The sequence below is a fragment of the Heptranchias perlo genome, unplaced genomic scaffold (assembly GCF_035084215.1).
Source record: "Heptranchias perlo isolate sHepPer1 unplaced genomic scaffold, sHepPer1.hap1 HAP1_SCAFFOLD_522, whole genome shotgun sequence".
NCBI classification, from domain to species: domain Eukaryota; kingdom Metazoa; phylum Chordata; class Chondrichthyes; order Hexanchiformes; family Hexanchidae; genus Heptranchias; species Heptranchias perlo.
In genome coordinates this window covers 130,216-158,056 of record NW_027139540.1, presented here as the reverse complement: position 1 = coordinate 158,056, position 27,841 = coordinate 130,216, and the positions used below count along the sequence as shown (strand labels likewise).

General features: G+C 51.6%; 1 protein-coding gene across 1 annotated transcript in view; it reads right to left on the bottom strand.

Moving 5' to 3' along the window:
• Nucleotides 1–805: 805 nt before the first annotated feature.
• LOC137314900 (calcium-binding and coiled-coil domain-containing protein 1-like) overlaps nucleotides 806–27,841 on the bottom strand; it is a gene marked incomplete at its 3' end in the record, with an annotated part of 157,230 nt that continues 130,194 nt past the window's right edge. The window contains exons 16-18 of the mRNA XM_067979921.1: nucleotides 10,393–10,539; nucleotides 7,773–8,164; nucleotides 806–861 (exon numbers count right to left, since the gene is read on the bottom strand). Coding sequence (XP_067836022.1) covers nucleotides 806–861; nucleotides 7,773–8,164; nucleotides 10,393–10,539 — 595 coding nt within the window. The remainder of the gene's footprint in view (nucleotides 862–7,772; nucleotides 8,165–10,392; nucleotides 10,540–27,841) is intronic.

Genomic DNA, 27,841 nt, shown 5'->3' with positions numbered 1-27,841 from the left:
CTGCTTTCTCTGTTAAGGCCCAGCCCAGGACCTCTCCCTCCCTCCCTCCAGAGGAAAAAAGTGTAGAGTTTTGAATCGCATTTTTTAAATAAAAATGCATCAGATGCTAGTTTGCAAACTGCATTTAAGTTAGTGCCCTTGTTGCAATGCAGCAAATGCAGACTTTTCCCCCTCTCTCTGCCTGCTTTTCCCTGTTGAGGCCCAGCCCAGGACCTCCCTCACTCTCCCTCCCTCCAGAGGAAAAGTGCAGAGTTTTGAATTGCAATTTTTTAAAAAATGCATCAGATGTCAGTCTGCAAACTGCATTTGAGTTAGTGCCCTGGTTGCAATGCAGACTTTTCCCTCTCTCTCTCTCTGCCTGCTTTTCCCTGTTGAGGCCCAGCCCAGGACCTCCCTCACTCTCCCTCCCTCCAGAGGAAAAGTGCAGAGTTTTGAATTGCAATTTTTAAAAAAATGCATCAGATGCCAGTCTGCAAACTGCATTTGAGTTAGTGCCCTGGTTGCAATGCAGCAAATGCACACTTTTCCCTCTCTCTCTCTGCCTGCTTTTCCCTGTTGAGGACTAGCCCAGGACCTCCCTCACTCCCTCCAGAGGAAAAGTGCAGAGTTTTAAATTGCAATTTTAAAAAAAATGCATCAGATGCCAGTCTGCAAACTGCATTTGAGTTAGTGCCCTGGTTGCAATGCAGCAAATGCAGACTTTTCCCTCTCTCTCTCTCTGCCTGCTTTTCCCTGTTGAGGCCCAGTCCAGGACCTCCCTCATTCATTCCCTCCCTCATTCCCTCCATCCCCAGACATGTCTTACCAAGGAGGGTGTGGAGACGAGCTTGGCGCAGGCCAACATGGCTGTTTGCAGGACGGCTGAGGGAAAGGAAAAAAAAAAATAATAAAAAAAAAAGAGGCTTCCTGCAGATAAAAAAAAAGAGGAGACAAAATGGAGGACAGGATTGAGGATGATGGGGAAAGAGAGAAAAAAACAAACAAGAATCAACTAATAACTCGACACGAAAAAACAAAAATAACCCGCCAGAAGCCGACCCCCGTCCCTCATCTGACGGATTCTGAGGGACCGGGGGCCGGATCGATGGGCTAAGGGGGCGGATGGACGCCGATTACGCCCGCCGCACCCCTCCCTCATCCGTCGCCATGACCGGGACACTCACCAGCGGCAGAGAAAAGAGGACCGCGCATGCGCGCAGCTCCTCTTAAAGGCGCAGGCCCGCTCGGTCTCCTCTTAAAGGCGCAGGCCCGCTGTTTTTTTTAATGTAAAAAAATTTTTTTTTTTGTGTGTGTTTTATAACAAGGGGGAGGGAGGGAGGAAGGGGTCAGGGTGCGTTCATGGGCAGTGAACCAATACACCCCCAAAATAAGTGTCAGGCGTACCGGTAGACACCGGAGTGCGCCCCCCCCCCGTCTCTCTCCGGGGCCACCCGGGCAACGGGGAGTTCCCGCGGAAGACGGTCAGAGCAACCGCCCCCACGGGCCGGGTCGAGCGGGCCCGCTGGTTGTCCCCTTAAAGCTTCAATCCTGATCTTTCTTTTCGCGAGCCCGCTGCCTCTCCCGCGGTCCGTTTCTTTCTAAGCTTTCTGTTCATCCTCTTAAAGATACAGTCCTATTTTTGCATCTCCGTCTCTCTTTCTCTCCCTCTCTGACTGCCTCTGTCTGTCTTTCTCTCTCTCTCCGTCTCTCTTTCTCTCCCTCTCTGACTGCCTCTGTCTGTCTTTCTCTCTCTCTCCGTCTCTCTTTCTCTCTCTCTCTGACTGTCTCGGTCTGTCTTTCTCTCTCTCTCTGTCTCTCTTTCTCTCCCTCTCTGACTGCCTCTGTCTGTCTTTCCCTCTCCCTCTCTCTTTCTCTCCCCCTCTGACTGCCTCTGTCTTTCCCTCTCTCTCTGTCGTTCTTTCTCTCCCTCTCTGACTCCCTCTATCTGTCTGTCTTTCTCTCTCTCTCTGTCTCTCTTTCTCTCTCTCTCTCTCTGTCTTTCTTTCTATCTCTCTCTCTGTCTCTCTCTCTCTCTGTCTCTCTCTCTCTGTCTCTGTCTCTCTCTCCCTCCCTCTCTCTATCTCTCGCTCTCTTCCACTTTATCTGTCTCTCTCTCTTTTGTCTCTGTGTTTCTTTCTCTCTGTCTCGCTCTCTGTCTCTCTCTCTCATCTCTCTCTCTCTGCATCTCTCTCTCAACAGTGTCTCTCTCTCATCTCTGTCTCTATCTGTCTCTTGCTCTCTCTCTGTCTCTCTCTCCCTCCCTCTCTCTATCTCTCTCTGCCACTTCTCTATCTGTCTCTCCCTCTTTTGTCTGTTTCTTTCTCTCTCTCTCTCTGTCTCTGTCTCCCTCTCTCTCTGTCTCTCTCTCTCTCTCTGTCTCTGTCTCTCTCTGTCTCCCTCTCTCTCTCTCTGTCTCCCTCTCTCTCTCTCTCTCTGTCTCTCTCTCTCTCCCTCTCTGTCTCTGTCTCTCTGTCTCTCTCTCTCTCTCTGTCTCTGTCTCTCTCTCTCTCTCTCAAAGGCACAGTCCTTTTTTGCCTCTCCATCTCTTTCTTAGAGGCACAGATCTGGGTTTATTTATTTTTTCGTCCCATCCACCAAGCCTCAGCTCTGTTTCCTCATCATCCAGCGAGCTCAGTTCTGCTGGTGGAGGAGGAGGAAGGCGAGGGAACATTTCCGGCTCACCTGGGAGCACTGCTCACACGGGCTCGGACGGAGAGAGTCGGCCGGCTATTCCACCGTGAGATTGTCGGTGTCAAGCAGTCCTTACCCACACGCTTGGCATGCAAACAGCCCCACCTCTGTGACCTCCTGCGACCCTCCCAGATCTCTGCGCTCCTCCAATTCTGGCCTCTTGTCCATCCCCCCGATTTCCATCGCTCCCACCATTGGCGGCCGTGCCTTCAGCTGCCCGGGCCCTGAGCTCTGGAATAAGAACATAAGAACATAAGAAAGAGGAGCAGGAGGAGGCCAATCGGCCCCTCGAGCCTGCTCTGCCATTCAATAAGATCACGGCTGATCTGATCCTAACCTCAAATCTAAATTCATGTCCAATTTCCTGCCCGCTCCCCGTAACCCCTAATTCCCTTTACTTCTAGGAAACTGTCTATTTCTGTTTTAAATTTATTTAATGATGTAGCTTCCACAGCTTCCCGGGGCAGCAAATTCCACAGACCTACCACCCTCTGAGTGAAGAAGTTTCTCCTCATCTCAGTTTTGAAAGAGCAGCCCCTTATTCTAAGATTATGCCCCCTCGTTCTAGTTTCACCCACCCTTGGGAACATCCTTACCGCATCCACCCGATCGAGCCCCTTCACAATCTTACATGTTTCAATAAGATCGCCTCTCATTCTTCTGAACTCCAATGAGTAGAGTCCCAATCTACTCAACCTCTCCTCATATGTCCGCCCCCTCATCCCCGGGATTAACCGAGTGAACCTTCTTTGTACTGCCTCGAGAGCAAGTATGTCTTTTCTTAAGTATGGAGACCAAAACTGTATGCAGTATTCCAGGTGCGGTCTCACCAATACCTTATATAACTGCAGCAATACCTCCCTGTTTTTATATTCTATCCCCCGAGCGATAAACGCCAACATTCCGTTGGCCTTCTTGATCACCTGCTGCACCTGCAGACTAACTTTTCGATTTTCTTGCACTCGGACCCCCAGATCCCTTTGTACTGCAGTACTTTCCAGTTTCTCGCCATTAACCTAAACCTCTCCGCCTCTCTCTCTCTCTCTCCTCTCCTTTAAGACGCTCCTTAAAACCTACCTCTTTGACCGAGCTTTTGGTCACCTGTCCCTAATATCTCCTTATGCGGCTCGGTGTCTGATTTCTGTCTGATTTACGCTCCCGTGAAGCGCCTCGGGGACGTTAAAGGCTCTATATAAATGCATGTTGCTGTTGTCGATCTTCCTGCCCGAGGTGTGAGGCTCAGTATGACAGTGAACGTTGAGCAGATTTGCGAGTTTATTCAGACCAGCGAAAAGGAGCCACTGTGATCGTAAACAGATCGATTGGTGGTTTATTTGTTTCTCGACATGAAATAAAATCGTGGAGGGCGTTCACGTCTGTACCCGAGGGCAAAGTTTCACTGAGATCAGAGTTCACGGCGGCAAAGTAAATGTTGGCACTTGTAAAAGGCATCAGCGGTTTATGGGATGTAGCTTATTGCATTTACAAACATACAAAAATAAAGAACATACAAATGAAATTAACATATGAAAATAATGAACATATGAAATTAATGAACATACAAAAATAACAAACATACAAAAATAACGAACATACAAAATTAACGAACATATGAAATTAGCAAACATACGAAAATAACAAACATACAAAAATAACGAACATACGAAATTAACGAACATATGAAAATAATGAACATACAAAAATAACAAACATATGAAAATAATGAACATATGAAATTAACGAACATACAAAAATAATGAACATACTAAATTAATGAACATATGAAAATAATGAACATATGAAATTAATGAACATACAAAAATAATGAACATGCAAAATTAATGAACATATGAAATTAACGAACATACGAAAATAATGAACACATGAAATTAATGAACATACGAAATTAACGAACATACAAAATTAATGAATATATGAAATTAACAAACATACAAAAATAATGAACATAAGAAAAAAATGAACATACGAAAATAATGAACATATGAAATTAATCAACATACGAAAATTAATGAACATATGAAAATAATGAACATACAAAATACCGAACATACGAAAATAACGAACATACAAAATAATGAACACATGACATTAATGAACATATGACCATGAAGAGCATATGAAATTAATGAACATACTAAATTAATGAACTTATGAAAATAATGAACGTACAAAATTAATGAACATACAAAAATAACTAACATACTAAATTAATGAACATATGAAATGAACAAACATACAAAAATTATGAACATAAGGAAATAATGAACCTACGAAAATTAATGAACATATGAAATTAATGAACATACGAAAATAATGAACATATGAAAATAACAAACATACAAAATAATGAACACATGAAATTAATGAACATACAAAATTAACGAACATACGAAATTAATGAACATATGAAATTAACAAACATACAAAAATAATGAACATATGAAAATAATGAATATACAAAATACTGAACACATGAAATTAATGAACATAATAACATGACGAGCATACAAAATTAATGAACATACAAAATTAACGAACATATGAAATTAATCAACATACGAAAATAATGATCATACTAAATTAATGAACATATGAAATGTACAAAAGTACAAAAATTATGAACATATGAAAATAATGAACCTACAAAAATTAATGAACATACGAAATTAATGAACATACAAAATTAATGAACATACGAAATTAATGAACATATGAAATTAACAAACATACAAAAATAATGAACGTATGAAAATAATGAACGTATGAAAATACCGAACATACGAAAATAACAAACATACAAAATAATGAACACATGAAATTAATGAACATAAGAACATGATGAGCATATGAAATTAATGAACATACTAAATTAATGAACATATGAAAATAATGAACATACGAACTTAATGAACATATGGAATTAATGAACATACGAACTTAATGAACATATGGAATTAATGGACATACGAACTTAATGAACATATGGAATTAATGAACATATGAACTTAATGAACATATGGAATTAATGAATTTATGAAATTAATGAATGTACAAAAATAATGAACACATGGAATTAATGAACATACAAACATGACGAGCATACAAAATTAATGAACATATGAAATTAATGAACATATGAAATTGAAGTGTAGTTAAAGGCTAGGTGGTTCCTCAATCCTCCCCCACACCGTGGTCGTATCTGACGTACCGTGATTAGATATCTCCCTATCAACCGCCAGCCGTGCAAATTTGTGTTCATCAGACGTGGCAGAGTCTGTTGGACTGTCAGCTTGGCTCAGTTGGTAGCCTCTGAGTCAGACGCACTCGGGATCGAGCCCACAATCTAAATCGAAGCCCCCTGTGCAGTACTGCTGAAGGTGACTTGACCTCACCCCTCTCCCTCCCTATCTCTGTAACCTCCTCCAGCCCCTACGACCCTCCCAGGTCTCTGCGCTCCTCCAATTCTGGCCTCTTGTCCATCCCCCCGATTTCCATCGCTCCCACCATCGGCGGCCGTGCCTTCAGCTGCCCGGGCCCTGAGCTCTGGAATTCCCTCCCTAAACCTCTCCGCCCCTCTCTCTCTCTCTCTCTCTCTCCTCCTTCAAGACGCTCCTTAAAACCCACCTCTTTGACCAGCCTCAGACAGTGGTCAGGGAGAGGGGATTGGAGTCAGTGGCGAGGACCAAAGACCAATGGAATCGGTCTTCCCAAAGTTTAATTGGGAGGGCAGTTCTGCCCTTCCAATACCGGACGCTGGGCGAGCCAGCCCGACAGGTCGAGAGAGTCGCCAGGAGGCGATAAAGGCTTGTTTTTAGGGGGGGCGGAGTGGAGGCCGGGGTTGGGGGGAGGGTGAAAGATTGTGCAGGACGGCAACGGAGAAAGATTCCGAGCAGTCGGCCGCACTCTTGCAATCAGACGCTGGGGAACAAAGAGGGAAGGAAACGCAGCTCTGAAAAATCACGTTGTATTTCATAAGATTTGTACTGAAATAACAAAATTCTTTAATCACCAAGCAACTTTTCGGACTGCACATCTTCCGAGAGAAGGTAATTGCCTTTTCTCTTTCCTTCCCCCACCTGCCGCACCCACCTCCCCGTTTTAAATTAATACCAGGAAATCAATAGAAGACGCAGTAAATTGCATATTGGATTCTACACAGGCAATAAAGAGTGAGGCTCCCCCAAACGAAGAGACAAACTGAAGGATTACTGACAGGACGTTCTCCATCTGCAGGAAGCTCCAGCCTGCCCCTGGAATAAAATCTATTTTGTTCTGCAATTAACAAACACACACAAAAAGAAAGAACACGTACCAGCAAGAACAACGAAATCTTGCATTTATACAGCACCGCTAACATCCCCCGAGGGCCCTTCACAGGAGCGTAAATCAGACAAAATCAGACACCGAGCCGCATAAGGAGATATCAGGGACAGGTGACCAAAAGCTCGGTCAAAGAGGTGGGTTTTAAGGAGCGTCTTAAAAGGAGGAGAGAGAGAGAGAGAGAGGCGGAGAGGTTTAGGGAGGGAATTCCAGAGCTCGGGGCACGGGCGGCTGAAGGCACGGCCGCCAATGGTGGGAGCGATGGAAATCGGGGGGGGGGGACGCGCAAGAGGCCAGAATTGGAGGAGCGCAGAGATCTGGGAGGGTCGTAGGGGCTGGAGGAGGTTACAGAGATAGGGAGGGAGGGAGGGGCGAGGAGGGATTTGAACAGGAGGATGAGAATTTTAAAATCGAGGCATTGCGGGACCGGGAGCCGGAGAGCGCGGGGGGGGTGAACGGGAGTTAGGGTTATGTGACAGCCGGGAATTTCCATACTTTGAGTTCACGCACGAATTTGTGATTAAAGCATGCAAACTGGCTAAATGCTTTGAAAGCAAGATAAATGCACAGAGAGCAATGCATCAGCATGGATTTTTGTGGACGCTGAGGATTCATTATACAGCACTGATAATGGATGGGTTGGAAGCGGAGTCTGGCAAGGGCTCTCCAGGGCTCAGCTGCCGGACCTGCCCGCCAAGCCGACACCTCCGCCTCGAGCCCCCCAACCCCCCGTCCCCATCGCCCCCCCGCCCCCCACCCACCCCGGAGGACCCCGGCTCGGGTTTGGCCCGCTCCGCCGTCGATCAGCTGACGAGTCCTCAGCTCCGCGCTCCCCCGCCCCCGACAAACCCTCCCCGATTGGCTCCAGCCCGCCGTCGACCCGGTCAGAGCGGGGTTGGGCGCCCGTCAGCGCAGAGGGCGCTCGCAGGCCGGCGTGAGGCCCGCACGTTGGGAGAGCCCCGGGCGGACGTCTCATTTGGGCGGGGAAAGACGTTGGCCGGGCGGGGGAGGCGGGCAAGCGGATTTGAGATTTCAAAGGCAGCTCGCCAAGATTGTAAATGGCGGTCAGTTTGTGCAAGGAGAAGGACATGATACTTTGGAGCTCCTTGGGCGGGGAAACTTGTGTTGAAGGAGGAACAGAAGATAAAGGGATCTGGGGGTCCGAGTGCAAGAAAATCGAAAAGTTAGTATGCAGGTGCAGCAGGTGATCAAGAAGGCCAACGGAGTGTTGGCTTTTATCGCTCGGGGGATAGAATATAAAAACAGGGAGGTATTGCTGCAGTTATATAAGGTATTGGTGAGACCGCACCCGGAATACTGCGTACAGTTTTGGTCTCCGTACTTAAGAAAAGACATACTTGCTCTCGAGGCAGTACAAAGAAGGTTCACTCGGTTAATCCCGGGGATGAGGGGGCGGACGTATGAGGAGAGGTTGAGTAGATTGGGACTCTACTCATTGGCGTTCAGAAGAATGAGAGGCGATCTTATTGAAACATATAAGATTGTGAAGGGGCTCGATCGGGTGGATGCGGTAAGGATGTTCCCAAGGATGGGTGAAACTAGAACGAGGGGGCGTAATCTTAGAATAAGGGGCTGCTCTTTCAAAACTGAGATGAGGAGAAACTTCTTCACTCAGAGGGTGGTAGGTCTGTGGAATTTGCTGCCCCAGGAAGCTGTGGAAGCGACATCATTAAATAAATTTAAAACAGAAATAGACAGTTTCCTAGAAGTAAAGGGAATTAGGGGTTACGGGGAGCGGGCAGGAAATTGGACATGAATTTAGATTTGAGGTTAGGATCAGATCGGCCATGATCTTATTGAATGGCGGAGCAGGCTCGAGGGGCCGATTGGCCTATTTCTTATGTTCTTATGTTCTTAAGGATATGCTGATAGGGGTGAGATGGAGTAGGGAGGGAGGAGGCTCGTGTGGAGCATAAACGCCAGCACGGACCAGTTGGGCCGAATGGCCTGTTTCTGTGCTGTAGACTCAATGCAACTCTGTTACAGCTTTACACAGCCCTGGTCAGACCCCATCTGGAGACACTGCCCTCAGTTCTGGGCACCGCCCCTCAGGAGGGATATATCGGCCTTGGAGGGGGTGCAGAGCAGATTCACCAGAACGATACCCGGGGTGGGGGCTAAAAGGGGTTAAATTCCGAGGACAGGTCGCGCAGACTGGGCTCGTGTTCCCTCGAGTGTAGGAGATTAAGGGGTGATCTCATCGAGGGGTTTAAGATGATTAAAGGACTCGATAGGGTCGATAGAGAGAAACTATTTCCTCTGGTGGGGGGAGTCCAGAACAAGGTCGGGGGGGCAGAACCTTAAAATCAGAGCCGGGCCGTTCAGGGGTGATGTCGGGAAGCATTTCTTCACACAAAGGGGAGTGGAAATCTGGAACTCTCTCCCCCCAAAAAAGCTGTTGAGGCTGGGGGTCAATTGGAAATTTCAAGACTGAGATCGATAGATTTTTGTTGGGTATCGAGGGATAGGGAACAAATGGGGTTAAGATACAGATCAACTATGGTGTGATTGAATGGTGGAACAGGCCCGAGGGGGCTGAATGGCCTCCCCCTGTTCCTGTGTAACACGCTCGAGGGGCTGAATGGCCTCCTCCTGTTCCTGTGTAACAGGCTCGAGGGGCTGAATGGCCTTCTCCTGTTCCTGTGTAACAGGCTTGAGGGGGGCTGAATGGGCCTCCTCCTGTTCCTGTGTAACAGTCTCAAGGGGCTGAATGGCCTCCCCCTGTTCCTGTGTAACAGGCTCGAGGGGCTGAATGGCCTCCTCCTGTTCACATGTTCCACGTGTTGTATGACGAAGATCTTCATGACATCAGTCCTCTTGCCTTATGGCACAGAACGAGGCCATTCGGCCCATCATGCCTGCACCTTGAAAGAGCTGTCCAATCAGTCCCGCTCCCAATCCCCCCTCCCCCCCCCTGCTCTTTCCCCCCGTAGCCCTGAATACTTTTCCCCTTCGAGTATTTATCCGATTCCCCCTTTTGAAAGTTATTATTGAATCTGCTCCCACCGCCCTTTCAGGCAGCGCGTTCCAGATCATCACAACCCGCTGCGTAAAAAAACATTCTCTTCATCTCCCCCCCTCTCTGGGTCTTTCCCCGATTATCTTAAATCTGTGTCCTCTGGTTACCGACCCTCCTGCCACAGTCTCTCCCCATCGACTCGATCAAAACCCCCTCGTGATTTTGATCACCTCCATTAAATCTCCCCCTTAACCTTCTCTGCTCTAAGGAGAACAATCCCAGCTTCTCCGGTCTCTCCGCACGACCGAATTCCCCTCATCCCTGCGACCGTTCTGGTAAATCTCCTCCGCACCCCCTCTCCGAGGTTAGTGGTTGGGGTCAGGGTTAGAAACCGATCTTACCAATTCAGGCTCTCGCCTCTTCTCTGAACTGCCCTCCCGGGGTTGATCGAATGCCTTTGTGACCAGAACTGGACCCCGTGTCCAGCACGCAACTTCAGAATCAGATCCGCCAACTTGTCTACTGGTTTGTTCATCTATTTTAATCTTCTAGTGGTGAAAGATGACACGTCTGACAGTGTGGCAGCCCCTCGGTACTGCCCTGGGAGTGTTTGATGGGACAGTGTAGAGGGAGCTTTACTCTGTATCTAACCCTGTACCTGCCCTGGGAGTGTTTGATGGGACAGTGTAGAGGGAGCTTTACTCTGTATCTAACCCTGTACCTGCCCTGGGAGTGTTTGACGGGACAGTGTAGAGGGAGCTTTACTCTGTATCTAACCCTGTACCTGCCCTGGGAGTGTTTGATGGAGACAGTGTAGAGGGAGCTTTACTCTGTATCTAACCCTGTACCTGCCCTGGGAGTGTTTGATGGAGACAGTGTAGAGGGAGCTTTACTCTGTATCTAACCCTGTACCTGCCCCTGGGAGTGTTTGATGGGACAGTGTAGAGGGAGCTTTACTCTGTAACTAACCCTGTACCTGCCCTGGGAGTGTTTGATGGGACAGTGTAGAGGGAGCTTTACTCTGTATCTAACCCTGTACCTGCCCCTGGGAGTGTTTGATGGGACAGTGTAGAGGGAGCTTTACTCTGTATCTAACCCTGTACCTGCCCCTGGGAGTGTTTGATGGGACAGTGTAGAGGGAGCTTTACTCTGTATCTAACCCTGTACCTACCCTGGGAGTGTTTGATGGGACAGTGCAGAGGGAGTTTTACTCTGTATCTAACCCTGTACCTGCCCTGGGAGTGTTTGATGGGACAGTGTAGAGGGAGCTTTACTCTGTATCTAACCCTGTACCTGCCCTGGGGGTGTTTGATGGGACAGTGTAGAGGGAGCTTTACTCTGTATCTAACCCTGTACCTGCCCTGGGAGTATTTGATGGGACAGTGTAGAGGGAGCTTTACTCTGTATCTAACCCTGTACCTGCCCTGGGAGTGTTTGATGGGACAGTGTAGAGGGAGCTTTACTCTGTATCTAACCCTGTACCTGCCCTGGGAGTGTTTGATGGAGACAGTGTAGAGGGAGCTTTACTCTGTATCTAACCCTGTACCTGCCCTGGGAGTGTTTGATGGGACAGTGTAGAGGGAGCTTTACTCTGTATCTAACCCTGTACCTGCCCTGGGAGTGTTTGATGGGACAGTGTAGAGGGAGCTTTACTCTGTATCTAATCCTGTACCTGCCCTGTGAGTGTTTGATGGGACAGTGTTGAGGGAGCTTTACTCTGTATCTAACCCTGTACCTGCCCTGGGAGTGTTTGATGGGACAGTGTAGAGTGAGCTTTACTCTGTATCTAACCCTGTACCTGCCCTGGGAGTGTTTGATGGGACAGTGTAGAGGGAGCTTTACTCTGTATCTAACCCTGTACCTGCCCTGGGAGTGTTTGATGGGACAGTGTAGAGGGAGCTTTACTCTGTATCTAACCCTGTACCTGCCCTGGGAGTGTTTGATGGGACAGTGCAGAGGGAGCTTTACTCTGTATCTAACCCTGTACCTGCCCTGGGAGTGTTTGATGGGACAGTGTAGAGGGAGCTTTACTCTGTATCTCACCCTGTACCTGCCCTGGGAGTGTTTGATGGGACAGTGTAGAGGGAGCTTTACTCTGTATCTAACCCTGTACCTGCCCTGGGAGTGTTTGACGGGACAGTGTAGAGGGAGCTTTACTCTGTATCTAACCCTGTACCTGACCCTGGGAGTGTTTGATGGGACAGTGTAGAGGGAGCTTTACTCTGTATCTAACCCTGTACCTGCCCTGGGAGTGTTTGATGGGACAGTGTAGAGGGAGCTTTACTCTGTATCTAACCCTGTACCTGCCCTGGGAGTGTTTGATGGGACAGTGTAGAGGGAGCTTTACTCTGTATCTAACCCTGTACCTGCCCTGGGAGTGTTTGATGGGACAGTGTAGAGGGAGTTTTACTCTGTATCTAACCCTGTACCTGCCCTGGGAGTGTTTGATGGGACAGTGTAGAGGGAGCTTTACTCTGTATCTAACCCTGTACCTGACCCTGGGAGTGTTTGATGGGACAGTGTAGAGGGAGCTTTACTCTGTATCTAACCCTGTACCTGCCCTGGGAGTGTTTGATGGGACAGTGTAGAGGGAGCTTTACTCTGTATCTAACCCTGTACCTGCCCTGGGAGTGTTTGATGGGACAGTGTAGAGGGAGTTTTACTCTGTATCTAACCCTGTACCTGACCCTGGGAGTGTTTGAGGGGACAGTGTAGAGGGAGCTTTACTCTGTATCTAACCCTGTACCTGACCCTGGGAGTGTTTGATGGGACAGTGTAGAGGGAGCTTTACTCTGTATCTAACCCTGTACCTGACCCTGGGAGTGTTTGAGGGGACAGTGTGGAGGGAGCTTTACTCTGTATCTAACCCTGGACCTGCCCCTGGGAGTGTTTGATGGGACAGTGTAGAGGGAGCTTTACTCTGTATCTAACCCTGTACCTGCCCTGGGAGTGTTTGATGGGACAGTGTAGAGGGAGCTTTACTCTGTATCTAACCCTGTACCTGCCCTGGGAGTGTTTGATCGCGACTCTGGGACTCGCTTCATTTCTCAGTACTGATATCCTTCACCTTGACGAACACATATGAACACACACAGAACGAAAGGTCAGAAATAATTTCTCCTGGGTGTGCAAAATCCAGCTTCCTCCAGCACGTCATGGGTTAAACTCGATGCGGGCAGCCTGTGAAATCAGACGGATGCTGACAGCCTGCTCACTCCTTCCCGACCTGCAGAGGGCGATGGATGTTGATGTTCGAGAGGTTTTCCGTTGATTAAATTTAGTCCCGTTTTGTAAAACTTTCTCTGCTTGCTTCGAATTTCCTCCTGAAGGTGCTGACTCTTCGACTGCGGGCAGCATCGCCCCCGGTCCTGCCTCCGCACTTGCCAGCAGGTCCCCCATCTCCCCCAGGACCTTTTCTTCCCAGGCGTGGACTCGACTCCAGACTCGTCTAATCCCAGCGCTCTCCTGGCCGGCCTCCCATCTTCCACCCTCTGTAAACTCCGGCTCATCCAAAACTCTGCTGCCCCCCGCCCCCCCCCCCCGTATCCTAACTCGCACCGAGTCCCGTTCACCCGTCACCCCCGTGCCGTGCTCGCTGACCCACATCGGCTCCCGGTCCGGCAATGCCTCGGTTTTAAGATTCTCCATCCTCCTGTTCAAATCCCACCATGGCGCCCCTCCCTCCCTATCTCTGTAACCTCCTCCTCCAGCCCCTGCGACCCTCCGAGATCTCTGCGCTCCTCCGATTCTGGCCTCTTGTCCATCCACCCCCCCCCCGATTTCCATCGCTCCCACCATTGGCGGCCGTGCCTTCAGCTGCCTGGAATTCCCTCCCTAAACCTCTCCGCCTCTCTCTCTCCTCCTTTAAGACGCTCCTTAAAACCCACCTCTTTGATGTTACTTCTTCGGTCGTGGGCGTTGCTGGCGGGGCCGGCATTTATTGCCCATCCCTAATTGCCCCTTGAGAAGGTGGTGGTGAGCCGCCTTCTTGAACCGCTGCAGTCCGTGTGGTGACGGTTCTCCCACAGTGCTGTTAGGAAGGGAGTTCCAGGATTTTGACCCAGCGACGATGAAGGAACGGCCGATATATTTCCAAGTCGGGATGGTGTGTGACTCGGAGGGGAACGTGCAGGTGGTGTTGTTCCCCATGTGCCTATAAGAACATAAGAAATAGGAACAGGAGGAGGCCATTCAGCCCCTCGGGCCTGTTCCACCATTCAATAAGATCATGGCTGATCTGATCCGAACCTCAAATCTAAATTCATCTCCAATTTCCTGCCCGCTCCCCGTAACCCCTAATTCCCTTCACTTCTAGGAAACTGTCTATTTCTGTTTTAAATTTATTTAATGATGTAGCTTCCTGGGGCAGCAAATTCCACAGACCTACCACCCTCTGAGTGAAGAAGTTTCTCCTCATCTCAGTTTTGAAAGAGCAGCCCCTTATTCTAAGATTACGCCCCCTAGTTCTAGTTTCACCCATCCTTGGGAACATCCTCACCGCATCCACCCGATCGAGCCCCTTCACAATCTTATATGTTTCAATAAGATCGCCTCTCATTCTTCTGAACTCCAATGAGTAGAGTCCCAATCTACTCAACCTCTCCTCATACGTCCGCCCCCTCATCCCCGGGATTAACCGAGTGAACCTTCTTTGTACTGCCTCGAGAGCAAGTATGTCTTTTCTTAAGTACGGAGACCAAAACTGTATGCAGTATTCCAGGTGCGGTCTCACCAATACCTTATATAACTGCAGCAATACCTCCCTGTTTTTATATTCTATCCCCCGAGCGATAAAAGCCAACATTCCGTTGGCCTTCTTGATCACCTGCTGCACCTGCATACTAACTTTTTGATTTTTTTGCACTAGGACCCCCAGATCCCTTGGTGTTGCCCTTGTCCTTCTAGGTGGTAGAGGTCGCGGGTTTGGGAGGTGCTGTCGAAGAAGCCTTGGCGAGTTGCTGCAGTGCATCCTGTGGATGGTACACACTGCAGCCACGGTGCGCCGGTGGTGAAGGGAGTGAATGTTTAGGGTGGTGGATGGGGTGCCGATCAAGCGGGCTGCTTTGTCCTGGATGGTGTCGAGCTTCTTGAGTGTTGTTGGAGCTGCACTCATCCAGGCAAGTGGAGAGTATTCCATCACACTCCTGACCTGTGCCTCGTAGATGGCGGACATCTGCACTCGGAGGGTGCAGGAAACGGGTTTCTCAGTGAGACGAGAGACATGGCTCGTTGGGCAGCACGAATTCTCGGCCCAGAGTCAGAAGCTCGTGGGTTCCAACCCCCCACTTCAGAGAACTTCGGCACGTAATCCAGGCCCACGCTCCCAGTGCCAGTACTGAGGGAGCGCCGCACTGTCGGAGGGTCAGTACTGAGGGAGCGCCGCACTGTCGGAGGGTCAGTACTGAGGGAGCGCCGCACTGTCGGAGGGTCAGTACTGAGGGAGCGCCGCACTGTCGGAGGGTCAGTACTGAGGGAGAGCCGCACTGTCGGAGGGTCAGTACTGAGGGAGCGCCGCACTGTCGGAGGGTCAGTACCGAGGGAGCGCCGCACTGTCGGAGGGTCAGTACTGAGGGAGCGCCGCACTGTCGGAGGGTCAGTACTGAGGGAGCGCCGCACTGTCGGAGGGTCGGTACTGAGGGAGCGCCGCACTGTCGGAGGGGCGGTACTGAGGGAGCGCCGCACTGTCGGAGGGTCGGTACTGAGGGAGCGCCGCACTGTCGGAGGGTCAGTACTGAGGGAGCGCCGCACTGTCGGAGGGTCGGTACTGAGGGAGCGCCGCACTGTCGGAGGGGCGGTACTGAGGGAGCGCCGCACTGTCGGAGGGTCAGTACTGAGGGAGCGCCGCACTGTCGGAGGGTCAGTACTAAGGGAGTGCCGCACTGTCGGAGGGTCAGTACTAAGGGAGCGCCGCACTGTCGGAGGGTCAGTACTGAGGGAGCGCCGCACTGTCGGAGGGTCAGTACTGAGGGAGCGCCGCACTGTCGGAGGGTCAGTACTGAGGGAGCGCCGCACTGTCGGAGGGTCAGTACCGAGGGAGCGCCGCACTGTCGGAGGGTCAGTACTGAGGGAGGGCCGCACTGTCGGAGGGTCAGTACTGAGGGAGCGCTAAACTATCGGAGGGGCAGTACTGAGGGAGCGCCGCACTGTCGGAGGGTCGGTACTGAGGGAGCGCCACACTGTCGGAGGGTCAGTACCGAGGGAGCGCCGCACTGTCGGAGGGTCAGTACTGAGGGAGCGCCGCACTGTTGGAGGGTCAGTACTGAGGGAGCGCCGCACTGTCGGAGGGTCGGTACTGAGGGAGCGCCGCACTGTCGGAGGGTCGGTACTGAGGGAGTGCCGCACTGTCGGAGGGTCAGTACTGAGGGAGCGCCGCACTGTCGGAGGGTCGGTACTGAGGGAGCGCCGCACTGTCGGAGGGGCGGTACTGAGGGAGCGCCGCACTGTCGGAGGGTCAGTACTGAGGGAGCGCCGCACTGTCGGAGGGTCAGTACTGAGGGAGCGCCGCACTGTCGGAGGGTCGGTACTGAGGGAGCGCCGCACTGTCGGAGGGTCAGTACTGAGGGAGCGCCGCACTGTCGGAGGGTCGGTACTGAGGGAGCGCCGCACTGTCGGAGGGGCGGTACTGAGGGAGCGCCGCACTGTCGGAGGGTCAGTACTGAGGGAGCGCCGCACTGTCGGAGGGGCGGTACTGAGGGAGCGCCGCACTGTCAGAGGGTCAGTACTGAGGGAGCGCCGCACTGTCGGAGGGTCAGTACCGAGGGAGCGCCACACTGTCAGAGGGTCAGTACCGAGGGAGCGCCGCACTGTCGGAGGGTCAGTACTGAGGGAGCGCTGAACTGTCGGAGGGGCAGTACTGAGGGAGCGCCGCACTGTCGGAGGGTCAGTACTGAGGGAGCGCCACACTGTCGGAGGGTCAGTACTGAGGGAGCGCCGCACTGTCGGAGGGTCAGTACCGAGGGAGCGCCACACTGTCGGAGGGTCAGTACTGAGGGAGCGCCGCACTGTTGGAGGGTCAGTACTGAGGGAGCCCCGCACTGTCGGAGGGTCAGTACTGAGGGAGCGCCGCACTGTCGGAGGGTCGGTACTGAGGGAGCGCCGCACTGTCGGAGGGTCGGTACTGAGGGAGCGCCGCACTGTCGGAGGGTCAGTACTGAGGGAGCGCCGCACTGTCGGAGGGTCGGTACTGAGGGAGCGCCGCACTGTCGGAGGGTCAGTACTGAGGGAGCGCCGCACTGTCGGAGGGTCGGTACTGAGGGAGCCCCGCACTGTCGGAGGGTCAGTACTGAGGGAGCGCTGAACTGTCGGAGGGTCAGTACCGAGGGAGCGCCGCACTGTCGGAGGGTCAGTACTGAGGGAGCGCTGCACTGTCGGAGGGTCAGTACTGCGGGAGCGCTGCACTGTCGGAGGGTCGGTACTGAGGGAGCGCTGCACTGTCGGAGGGTCGGTACTGAGGGAGCCCCGCACTGTCGGAGGGTCAGTACTGAGGGAGCCCCGCACTGTCGGAGGGTCAGTACTGAGGGAGCGCCGCGCTGTCGGAGGGTCAGTACTGAGGGAGCGCCGCGCTGTCGGAGGGTCGGTACTGAGGGAGCCCCGCACTGTCGGAGGGTCAGTACTGAGGGTGCCCCGCACTGTCGGAGGGTCAGTACTGAGGGAGCCCCGCACTGTCGGAGGGTCGGTACTGAGGGAGCGCCGCACTGTCGGAGGGTAAGTACCGAGGGAGCCCCGCACTGTCGGAGGGTCAGTACGGAGGGAGCCCCGCACTGTCGGAGGGTCGGTACTGAGGGTGCCCCGCACTGTCGGAGGGTCAGTACTGAGGGAGCCCCGCACTGTCGGAGGGTCGGTACTGAGGGAGCGCCGCACTGTCGGAGGGTCAGTACCGAGGGAGCCCCGCACTGTCGGAGGTGCCGAATTTCGGATGAGACGTTAAACCGAGGCCCCGTCTGCCCCCTCTCGGGTGGCCGTATAAGCCCCCACGGCCACTATTTCGAAGAAGAGCAGCGGGGGGGAGTTCTCCCCGGTGTCCTGGGGGGGCCGATATTTATCCCTCAACCGACATCACTGAAAAAAAACCCAGATCACCCGGTCGTTTATCAGGTTGCTGTTTGTGGGATCTTGCTGTGCGCAAATCGGCCCCGCGTCACACCAGGTGACCGCGCTTGGAAAAAAAAAAAAGCTCCTTCGTTGTCCGTGAAGCGCTTTGGGACGTCCTGAGGTGCAAATGCGAGTTCTCTCTTTAACTCTATGAATGCATGGGGGGGTCGGGCGGGGGTGGTCCAGCTCCCCCCCCCCAACTCTCCCTTTCGGGGACCGTGTGGGTGAATGAAGCGGAGAGTCCTGAATTTTTTCATCGCTATAAAATAGATCTCTCCGTGTTGGAATGATGCCTCTGTAAAATGTGACGGCCCCAAGGCGACATTTCAGTGGGAACTATTTATTTTCCGTGGCAGACTCCGAGTCTCAACACTGTAAATCCGAGAAGCAGGGAAACAGCGTTCTCCATTGTATCCTGCAATCCCTCATTCCTAATTGCAATTTTCTTAAGCTACAGGGATCCACATATCTCTCACAGAAAAGGCGTCCAACGCTGCGAATGTTGCATGCGATCAGATTCTGCTGGAGCGAATAAATCAAGGCTGCACTTTTATGTTTCAAATGGAGACAATCCGTCCCCGCGCAACACCCAGGTGGGTGATAAAGACTCCATTACCCCAAGGCTCGAGGCAGAAACAGGCCCTTACTTACAGTTCTTGGAGAAATAAAAGATAACTCAGGAGCAGAATGACCTTCTGGTAATAATTGCACAGGCAGAATCTCAATGCTGCTGATGATATATCTCACCTCCCCGGAGCGAGTCGGTCACGGAGCTGGGTAGGTGGTGGGGGTGGGCGAAAGACAGAAAAGATCTTTTGTGTAAAAGCGGAGTGGAGTTCTTTATTTTATTTATTTTTTGCAAAGAAAAAAGGTGAACGATTGAGAGCCCCGCCTCCGAACCTGCCGAGTTTCGGTGGGTGGGTCGGGGGGGCCTCGGATCGATCGTTTCGTCCGTTTCTGCGATCTCGTCGTCCCCCCTCCCCGCCTACACGAGGAACTGAGAGGGGACAGGATAGAGGGTCGACCTGATTAGGGGGTCTTTAAAATCACGAAAGGGGGGGGTCTCGATAGGGGCGGGGGGGCAGCGGGTGGGGGCAGGAGTAACAACGTAAGAAGTACAGACGAACAGGAGGAGGCCATTCAGCCCCTCGTGTCCGCTCCGCCATTTGATAAGATAGAATCATAGAATCATAGAAGTTCACAACATGGAAACAGGCCCTTCGGCCCAACATGTCCAAAACTAAGGGTCCATAAATAGAAGACAGTTTCACTAATAAATCCAATCGGGAATTCAGGAGAAACTTCTTCACCCGGAGAGCGGTGAGAAGGTGGAGCTCGCTCCCACGCGGAGTGGTCGAGGGGAATAGCGGAGATGGATTTAAGGGGGAAGCCGGATAAACGCACGAGGGAGAAAGGAATGGAAGGATTTGCCGATAGGGGTGAGATGGAGTAGAGAGTGAGGAGGGTCGTGTGGAGCATAAAGGCCAGCACGGACCAGACGGGCTGAACGGCCCGTTTCTGTGCTGCGAGCTCCACCAGCCAGCGGCCCCCTTTTGATTCGGACGCCCCCCCGGACGTTCAATTGGGAGCTGGATCCAGCCCGGGGAGCCCCCCCGCCGCCTCCTCCCTCGCTCACCAGGAGGACGAGCCCGCGGTGGGACCTGTGGGGGGAGGGAGGGTGGTGGGTGGGGTGGAGATTTCGCCCGCACAGCCGACGCTCTGTGAGGCGCAGCGACGGTTACTGCCGCACTTGGGAGCGGGTGGGGGCAGGAGTAACAACGTAAGAAGTACAGAGGAACAGGAGGAGGCCATTCAGCCCCTCGTGTCCGCTCCGCCATTTGATAAGATAGAATCATAGAATCATAGAAGTTCACAACATGGAAACAGGCCCTTCGGCCCAACATGTCCGTGTCGCCCAGTTTATACCACTAAGCTAGTCCCAATTGCCTGCACTTGGCCCATATCCCTCTATACCCATCTTACCCATGTAACTGTCCAAATGCTTTTTAAAAGACAAAATTGTACCCGCCTCTACTACTGCCTCTGGCAGCTCGTTCCAGACACTCACCACCCTTTGAGTGAAAAAATTGCCCCTCTGGACCCTTTTGTATCTCTCCCCTCTCACCTTAAATCTATGCCCCCTCGTTATAGACTCCCCTACCTTTGGGAAAAGATTTTGACTATCTACCTTATCTATGCCCCTCATTATTTTATAGACTTCTATAAGATCACCCCTAAACCTCCTACTCTCCAGGGAAAAAAGTCCCAGTCTGTCCAACCTCTCCCTATAAGTCAAACCATCAAGTCCCGGTAGCATCCTAGTAAATCTTTCCTGAACTCTTTCCAGTTTAATAATATCCTTTCTATAATAGGGTGACCAGAACTGTACACAGTATTCCAAGTGTGGCCTTACTAATGTCTTGTACAACTTCAACAAGACATCCCAACTCATGGCTGATCTGTGATCTAACTCCATATACCTGCCTTTGGCCCATATCCCTTAATACCTTTGGTTGCCAAAAAGCTATCTATCTCAGATTTAAATTTAGCAATTGAGCTAGTATCAATTGCCATTTGCGGAAGAGAGTTCCAAACTTCTACCACCCTTTGTGTGTAGAAATGTTTTCTAATCTCACTCCCGAAAGGTCTGGCTCTAATTTTTAGACTGTGCCCCCTACTCCTAGAATCCCCAACCAGCGGAAATAGTTTCTCTCTATCCACCCTATCCGTTCCCCTTAATATCTTATAAACTTCGATCAGATCACCCCTTAACCTTCGAAACTCCAGAGAATACAACCCCAATTTGTGTAATCTCTCTCTCGTAACTTAACCCTTGAAGTCCGGGTATCATTCCAGTAAACCTACGCTGCACTCCCTCCAAGGCCAGTATGTCCTTCCGAAGGTGCGGTGCCCAGAACTGCTCACAGTAACTCCAGGTGCGGTCTAACCAGGGTTTTGTATAGCTGCAGCATAACTTCTGCCCCCTTGTACTCCAGTCCTCGAGATATAAAGGCCAGCATTCCATTAGCCTTATTGATTATTTTCTGCACCTGTTCATGACACTTCAATGATCGATGTACCTGAACCCCTAAGTCCCTTTGGACATCCACGGGCTTTTAGCAGGAGCTGGCCATTCGGCCCCTCGAGCCTGCCCCGCCATTCAATCAGATCACGGCTGGTCTACGACGCCAACTCCACCTTCTCGCCCGATCCCCATGTCCCCCGATTGCCCCCAGCGTCCAGAAATCTATTGATCTCAGCCTCGAAAGTACACAATCACTTTGGGTGAAGACAGGTTAGAGTGTTGAGCTCTGCTGCCCTGCGCAATGGAACAGCCAGACATGATATATTTTGCAGGAAGCCTAGTGCTACTAAGACCCATGGACCAAACGCCAGCAAGTCACTCTCTGCAGGGGAGAAAATTGGAACAAATAAGGAGAATAAGCCTTTCCCCTCACTATTAAAGAACTCATGGTTAAGTAAAGACTATGGGCCATTCATACAATCCATATCAGTAAGATCTACGCCGATACAGAAGTCCGTTCCAGTGACATATGTAAGGATCCACTCTAGTTTCACAGCGTGGTTCTTGCACAAAAACAGGCCATTCGGCCCAACTGGTCTGTGCTGGTGTTTATGCTCCGCACGAGCCTCCTCCCTCCTTAATCCATCTCACCCCAACAATATGGGACGCAGGAGGGGGGTACAGGTGAGACATTGAGAGAGGACCCCCCACAATATGGGACATAGGAGGGGGTACAGATGTGACATTGAGAGAGGAACCCCCACTATATGGGACACAGGAGGGGGGTACAGATGTGACGTTGAGGGAGACCCCCCCACTATATGGGACACAGGAGGGGGGTACAGATGTGACGTTGAGGGAGACCCCCCCACTATATGGGACACAGGAGGGGGTACAGATGTGACGTTGAGAGAGGACCCCCCCACTATATGGGACACAGGAGGGGGGTACAGATGTGACGTTGAGAGAGGACCCCCACTATATGGAACACAGGAGGGGGGTACAGATGTGACGTTGAGAGAGACCCCCCACTATATGGGACACAGGAGGGGGGGTACAGATGTGACGTTGAGAGAGACCCCCCACTATATGGGACACAGGAGGGGGGTACAGATGTGACGTTGAGAGAGGACCCCCCCATAATATGGGACATAGGAGGGGGTACAGATGTGACATTGAGAGAGGAACCCCCACTATATGGGACACAGGAGTGGGGTACAGATGTGACGTTGAGGGAGACCCCCCCACTATATGGGACACAGGAGGGGGTACAGATGTGACGTTGAGAGAGGACCCCCCACTATATGGGACACAGGAGGGGGGTACAGATGTGACGTTGAGAGAGGACCCCCCCACTATATGGGACACAGGAGGGGGTACAGATGTGACATTGAGAGAGGAACCCCCACTATATGGGACACAGGAGGGGGGTACAGATGTGACGTTGAGGGAGACCCCCTCACAATATGGGGGATCTGACAATTTCCTCCCTAAACCCCTTCACCTCTTGACCCCCCCCCGCCCTTAAAAGACCATCCTTAAAACCAACCCTTTGTCGCCCAAACTTTTGATCGTGTGTTTATCTTCAACATTTTTCTGTTAACGTCACGATGAAAATAAAGGACCTGCATTTACTCGGCGTCTTCCACCGCCTCAGGACGTCCCCCAAAGCTCTTTACAGCCAACGAAGTACGTTTCTGAAGTGTGGTCACTCTTGTAATGTCGGGGAAACGCGCACAGCAAGATCCCACAAACAGCAGTGCGATAAATGACCGGGTGATCTGCTTTTTTTTTGTCAAGCGACGTCGGTCGAGGGATAAAACATTACGCGGAACTCGTCCAACGTGGCCAGGCACCGACCTCTTGCGGGAGGTGGTCTCAGCCCCGGCCAGAAACAGGAGGGGGGGGGGGGGAACTCAGCCTGTTCCGGAGGCCCGCCGTTCTCCGAAGACGGACCGTTCAATTGGATCGTGCCTGATCTGTATCTTAACTCCATTCACCCGCCTTGGCTCTGTAACCCTTAATCCCCTCACCCAACAAAAAAAAAATCCATCAATCTCGGTTTTGAAGTTTTCAGTTGACTCCCCCACTGCCTCAACAGCTCTCTGAGGGAGAGGGTATCTGATTTCCACCCCCACTTTGTGCGAAGAAGCTGTCTTTCCAACAACCCAGTCCCTTCATCATCTTGTAAACCTCGACCGAATCCCCCCTAAACCTACAGGGGGATATCGACAGGCTGGGTGAGTGGGCGGAGATTTGGCAGATGCAATACAATATTGGAAAATGTGAGGTTATGCACTTTGGCAGGAAAAATCAGAGAGCAAGTTATTATCTTAATGGCGAGAAACTGGAAAGTACTGCAGTTCAAAGGGATCTGGGGGACCGAGTGCAAGAAGATCAAAAAGTTAGCGTGCAGGTGCAGCAGGTGATCAAGAAGGCCAACAGAATGTTGGCTTTTATCGCTCGGGGGATAGGATATAAAAACAGGGAGGTATTGCTGCAGTTATATAAGGTATTGGTGAGACAGCACCTGGAATACTGCATACAGTTTTGGTCTCCGTACTTAAGAAAAGACATACTTGCTCTCGAGGCAGTACAAGGAAGGTTCACTCGGTTAATCCCGGGGATGAGGGGGTGGACATATGAGGAGAGGTTGAGTAGATTGGGACTCTACTCATTGGAGTTCAGAAGAATGAGAGGCGATCTTATTGAAACATATAAGATTGTGAAGGGGCTCGATCGGGTGGATGCGGTGAGGATGTTCCCAAGGATGGGTGAAACTAGAACGAGGGGGCATAATCTTAGAATAAGGGGCTGCTCTTTCAAAACTGAGATGAGGAGAAACTTCTTCACTCAGAGGGTGGTAGGTCTGTGGAATTTGCTGCCCCGGGAAGCTACATCATTAAATAAATTTAAAACAGAAATAGACAGTTTCCTAGAAGTAAAGGGAATTAGGGGTTACGGGGAGCGGGCAGGAAATTGGACCTGAATTTAGATTTGAGGTTAGGATCAGATCGGCCATGATCTTATTGAATGGCGGAGCAGGCTCGAGGGGCCGATTGGCCTCCTCCTGCTCCTATTTCTTATGTTCTTATAAACCTCGACCGAATCCCCCCTAACTCTACGCTAGAGTGTGGAGTTCCTGCCTCTTTGAACCTACCTCGTTAACTAAGATGCGTCAATCTGGGAATTAATCTCGAGGCCCCCCCCAACTTTGCACCCTGGTTGCTGGGAGCTTCCTAGGCATCCGAAGGCGGAGCGGGGACGCACTGTCTTTCCCAGATCCACCGTCAAGGGGCAGGGGGTCCAAACAACAACATTTATATACGGTGCCTGTAACGTAGTAAATCGTCCCCCGAGGCCCTTCACAGGAGCGATTATCAATTCAAAATCAGACCCCGAGCCACATGAGGAGATATTAGGGACAGGTGACCGAAAGCTCGGTCAAAGAGGTAGGTTTTAAGGAGCGTCTTAAAGGAGGAGAGAGAGGCGGAGAGGTTTAGGGAGGGAATTCCAGAGCTTTAGGGACCCGGGCAGCTGAAGGCACGGCCGCCAATGGTGGGAGCGATGGAAATCGGGGGGGGGGGATGGACAAGAGGCCAGAATTGGAGGAGCGCAGAGATCTGGGAGGGTCGTAGGGGCCGGAGGAGGTCACAGAGATGGGGAGGGAGGGGGGGGGCGAGGAGGGGATTTGAAGAGGAGGATGGAGGGTTTTAAAATCGAGGCGTTCCCGGACCGGGAGGCCGATGTGGGTCAGGGAGCGCGGCGCGAGGGGAGGTGATGGACGAACGGGACTCGGTGCGGGTCAGGACATGGCGGGGCGGTGGGGGGGTGTCCAGCAGGAGTTTTAAGGGTTAAAGGATGTCAAACCATGAAAAGTACAGGAGTGTTTATGTAAATGTTAAATAAATCTCACTGTAAACATGTAATGTCACCAGTCCCGTGCAAACAGGCTGCGATCTGCACTTTACGGCCCTTTAAATCATTAGTGGCACTCAGGGAACCCTGTAACTGCGCTTTTTTAAACAACCGGGGGGAGTGTTTGGCCAAGGCTGGAATATGTTAAATGGGAAGCAAGTGCAGATTTGATGTTTAGTAGTTGATATGATATACGGCCGGTATCGATCATCAGAGTGGGAGCCAGTCATTGTGCTCAGTGTCGTCAGAGCCTGATTGCAAGGACCTGTGCCCGGCTCCTCACACCCTCCCTCTCCCCCACATCGCCCCCAAACCCACACCCCGCTCTGGGAGGCTTTGAGAGGCGTCTGCCCTGCTTTTGCTCTGTCGCAGCCTCAGCTGTCCCCAGCGCTCTCCTGGGCGGCCTCCCGCCCTCCGCGGAACCTCAGCTCATCCCAATCTCCTGCTTGTCCCCCGTACCCTGACCCGCACCGAGTCCCGTTCGTCCATCACCTCCCCCACCGACCCCCGGCTGTGCTCGCTGACCTACATCGGCCTCCCGGTCCGGCAACGCCTCGATTTTAAAATCCTCCATCCTCCTCTTCAAATCCCCTCCTCGCCCCCCTCCCTCCCTATCTCTGTAACCTCCTCCAGCCCCTACGACCCTCCCAGATCTCTGCGCTCCTCCGATTCTGGCCTCTTGTCCATCCCCCCGATTTCCATCGCTCCCACCATTGGCGGCCGTGCCTTCAGCTGCCCGGGCCCTAAACTCTGGAATTCCCTCCCTAAACCTCTCCGCCTCTCTCTCTCTCTCTCTCTCCTCCTTTAAGACGCTCCTTAAAACCTACCTCTTTGACCGAGCCTCTGGTCACCTGTCCCTAATATCTCCTCATGTGGCGCGGTGTTAAATTTTGTCTGATAATCGCTCCTGTGAAGAGCCTCGGGACGTTTTACTACGTTAAAGGCGCCGTATGTGGAGATGTAAGTCACAAAGTCAGATCAAACCTCCTTCCCGCAAACTCCCCCACCCGATCCCGGATATCACACAAATCTACATTGGCCCCAGGACACCGGGGAGAACTCCCCTGCTCTTCAAAATATTGGCCTTCGGATCTTTTACGTCCACCTGGGAGGGCAGACGGGGCCTCGGTTTAATATCTCATCTGAAAAACAAGAGGATACAAGAGAAAGGGGTCGGGTCCATTGGGATTGTGTACAGTGGGAGTGAATGGGAAGGGGTCGGGTCCATTGGGAATTTGTACAGTGGGAGTGAATGGGAAGGGGTCGGGTCCATTGGGAATTTGTACAGTGGGAGTGAATGGGAAGGGGTCGGGTCCATTGGGAATTTGTACAGTGGGAGTGAATGGGAAGGGGTCGGGTCCATTGGGATTGTGTATAGTGGGAGTGAATGGGATGGGGTCGGGTCCATTGGGATTCTGTACAATGGGAGTGAATGGGAAGGGGTCGGGTGCATTGAGATTGTGTACAGTGGGAGTGAATGGGAAGGGGTCGGGTCCATTGGGAGTGTGTACAGTGGGAGTGAATGGGAAGGGGTCGGGTCCATTGGGATTCTGTACAATGGGAGTGAATGGGAAGGGGTCGGGTCCATTGGGATTCTGTACAGTGGGAGTGAATGGGAAGGGGTCGGGTCCATTGGGATTGTGTCCAGTGGGAGTGAATGGGAAGGAGTCGGGTCCATTGGGATTGTGTACAGTGGGAGTGAATGATAACTGGTGGATAACAGCAGTGTATGAGATACTTGTGATATTAGTTGTTAAACCATCCCAGTTTGAGTTAATCTCCTCAGGAGGTGTTCGAGCCACAGAATCTCTCTTCGGAATGGGAATGTCCAGATCGAGCTCTCATGGGGCAGGCCCTTGGAAACAGGTACTTGGAATCGTAGAATGGTTACAGCACAGAAGGAGGCCATTCAGCCCATCGAGCCCGTGCCGGCTCTTTGTAAGAGCAATCCAGTTAGTCCCATTCCCCCGCTCTCTCCCTGTGGCCCTGCAAATTTTTTTCCCTTCAAATATTTATCCAGTTCCCTTTTGAAGGCAATCATTGAATCTGCCTCCACCACCCCCTCGGGCAGTGCATTCCAGATCCTGACCACTCGCTGGGTAAAAAAGTTTTTCCTCCTGTCACCTTCGGTTCTTTTGCCAATCACCTTAAATCTACGTCCTCTGGTTCTTGACCCTTCCGCCAATGGGAACGGTTTCTCTCTGTCTACTCTGTCTGGACCCTTCCTGATTTTGAACACCTCGATCAAATCTCCTCGCGACCGTCTCTGCTCTAAGGAGCAAACTTTCTGTCCAATTAGAGCGCTGTGCACAGTTCTGGTCTCCATCTTATAGAAAGGATATAGAGGCACTGGAGAGGGTGCAAAAAAAGATTCTCGAGGTCGATGCCAGAAGTGAGGGGATATCCTTATCCGGAGAGGCTGAACAGGCTGGGACTCTTTTCTCTAGAAAAGAGAAGGCTGAGGGGTGACCTGATCGAGGTCTTTGCAATTATGAAGGGGTTCGATCGGGTAGACGTAGAGAAGATGTTTTCACTTGCGGGGGGAGACCAGAACTAGGGGGGCCATAAATATAAGATAGTCACTAATAAATCCAATCGGGAAACTTCTTTACCCAGAGAGCGGTGAGAATGTGGAACTCGCTCCCACTCGGAGTGGTCGAGGGGAATAGCGGAGATGGATTTAAGGGGAAGCCGGATAAACACATGAGGGAGAAAGGAATAGAAGGATATGCTGATAGGGTGAGATGAAGTAGGGAGGGAGGAGGCTCGTGTGGAGCATAAAGGCCAGCACGGACCAGTCGGGCCGAATGGCCTGT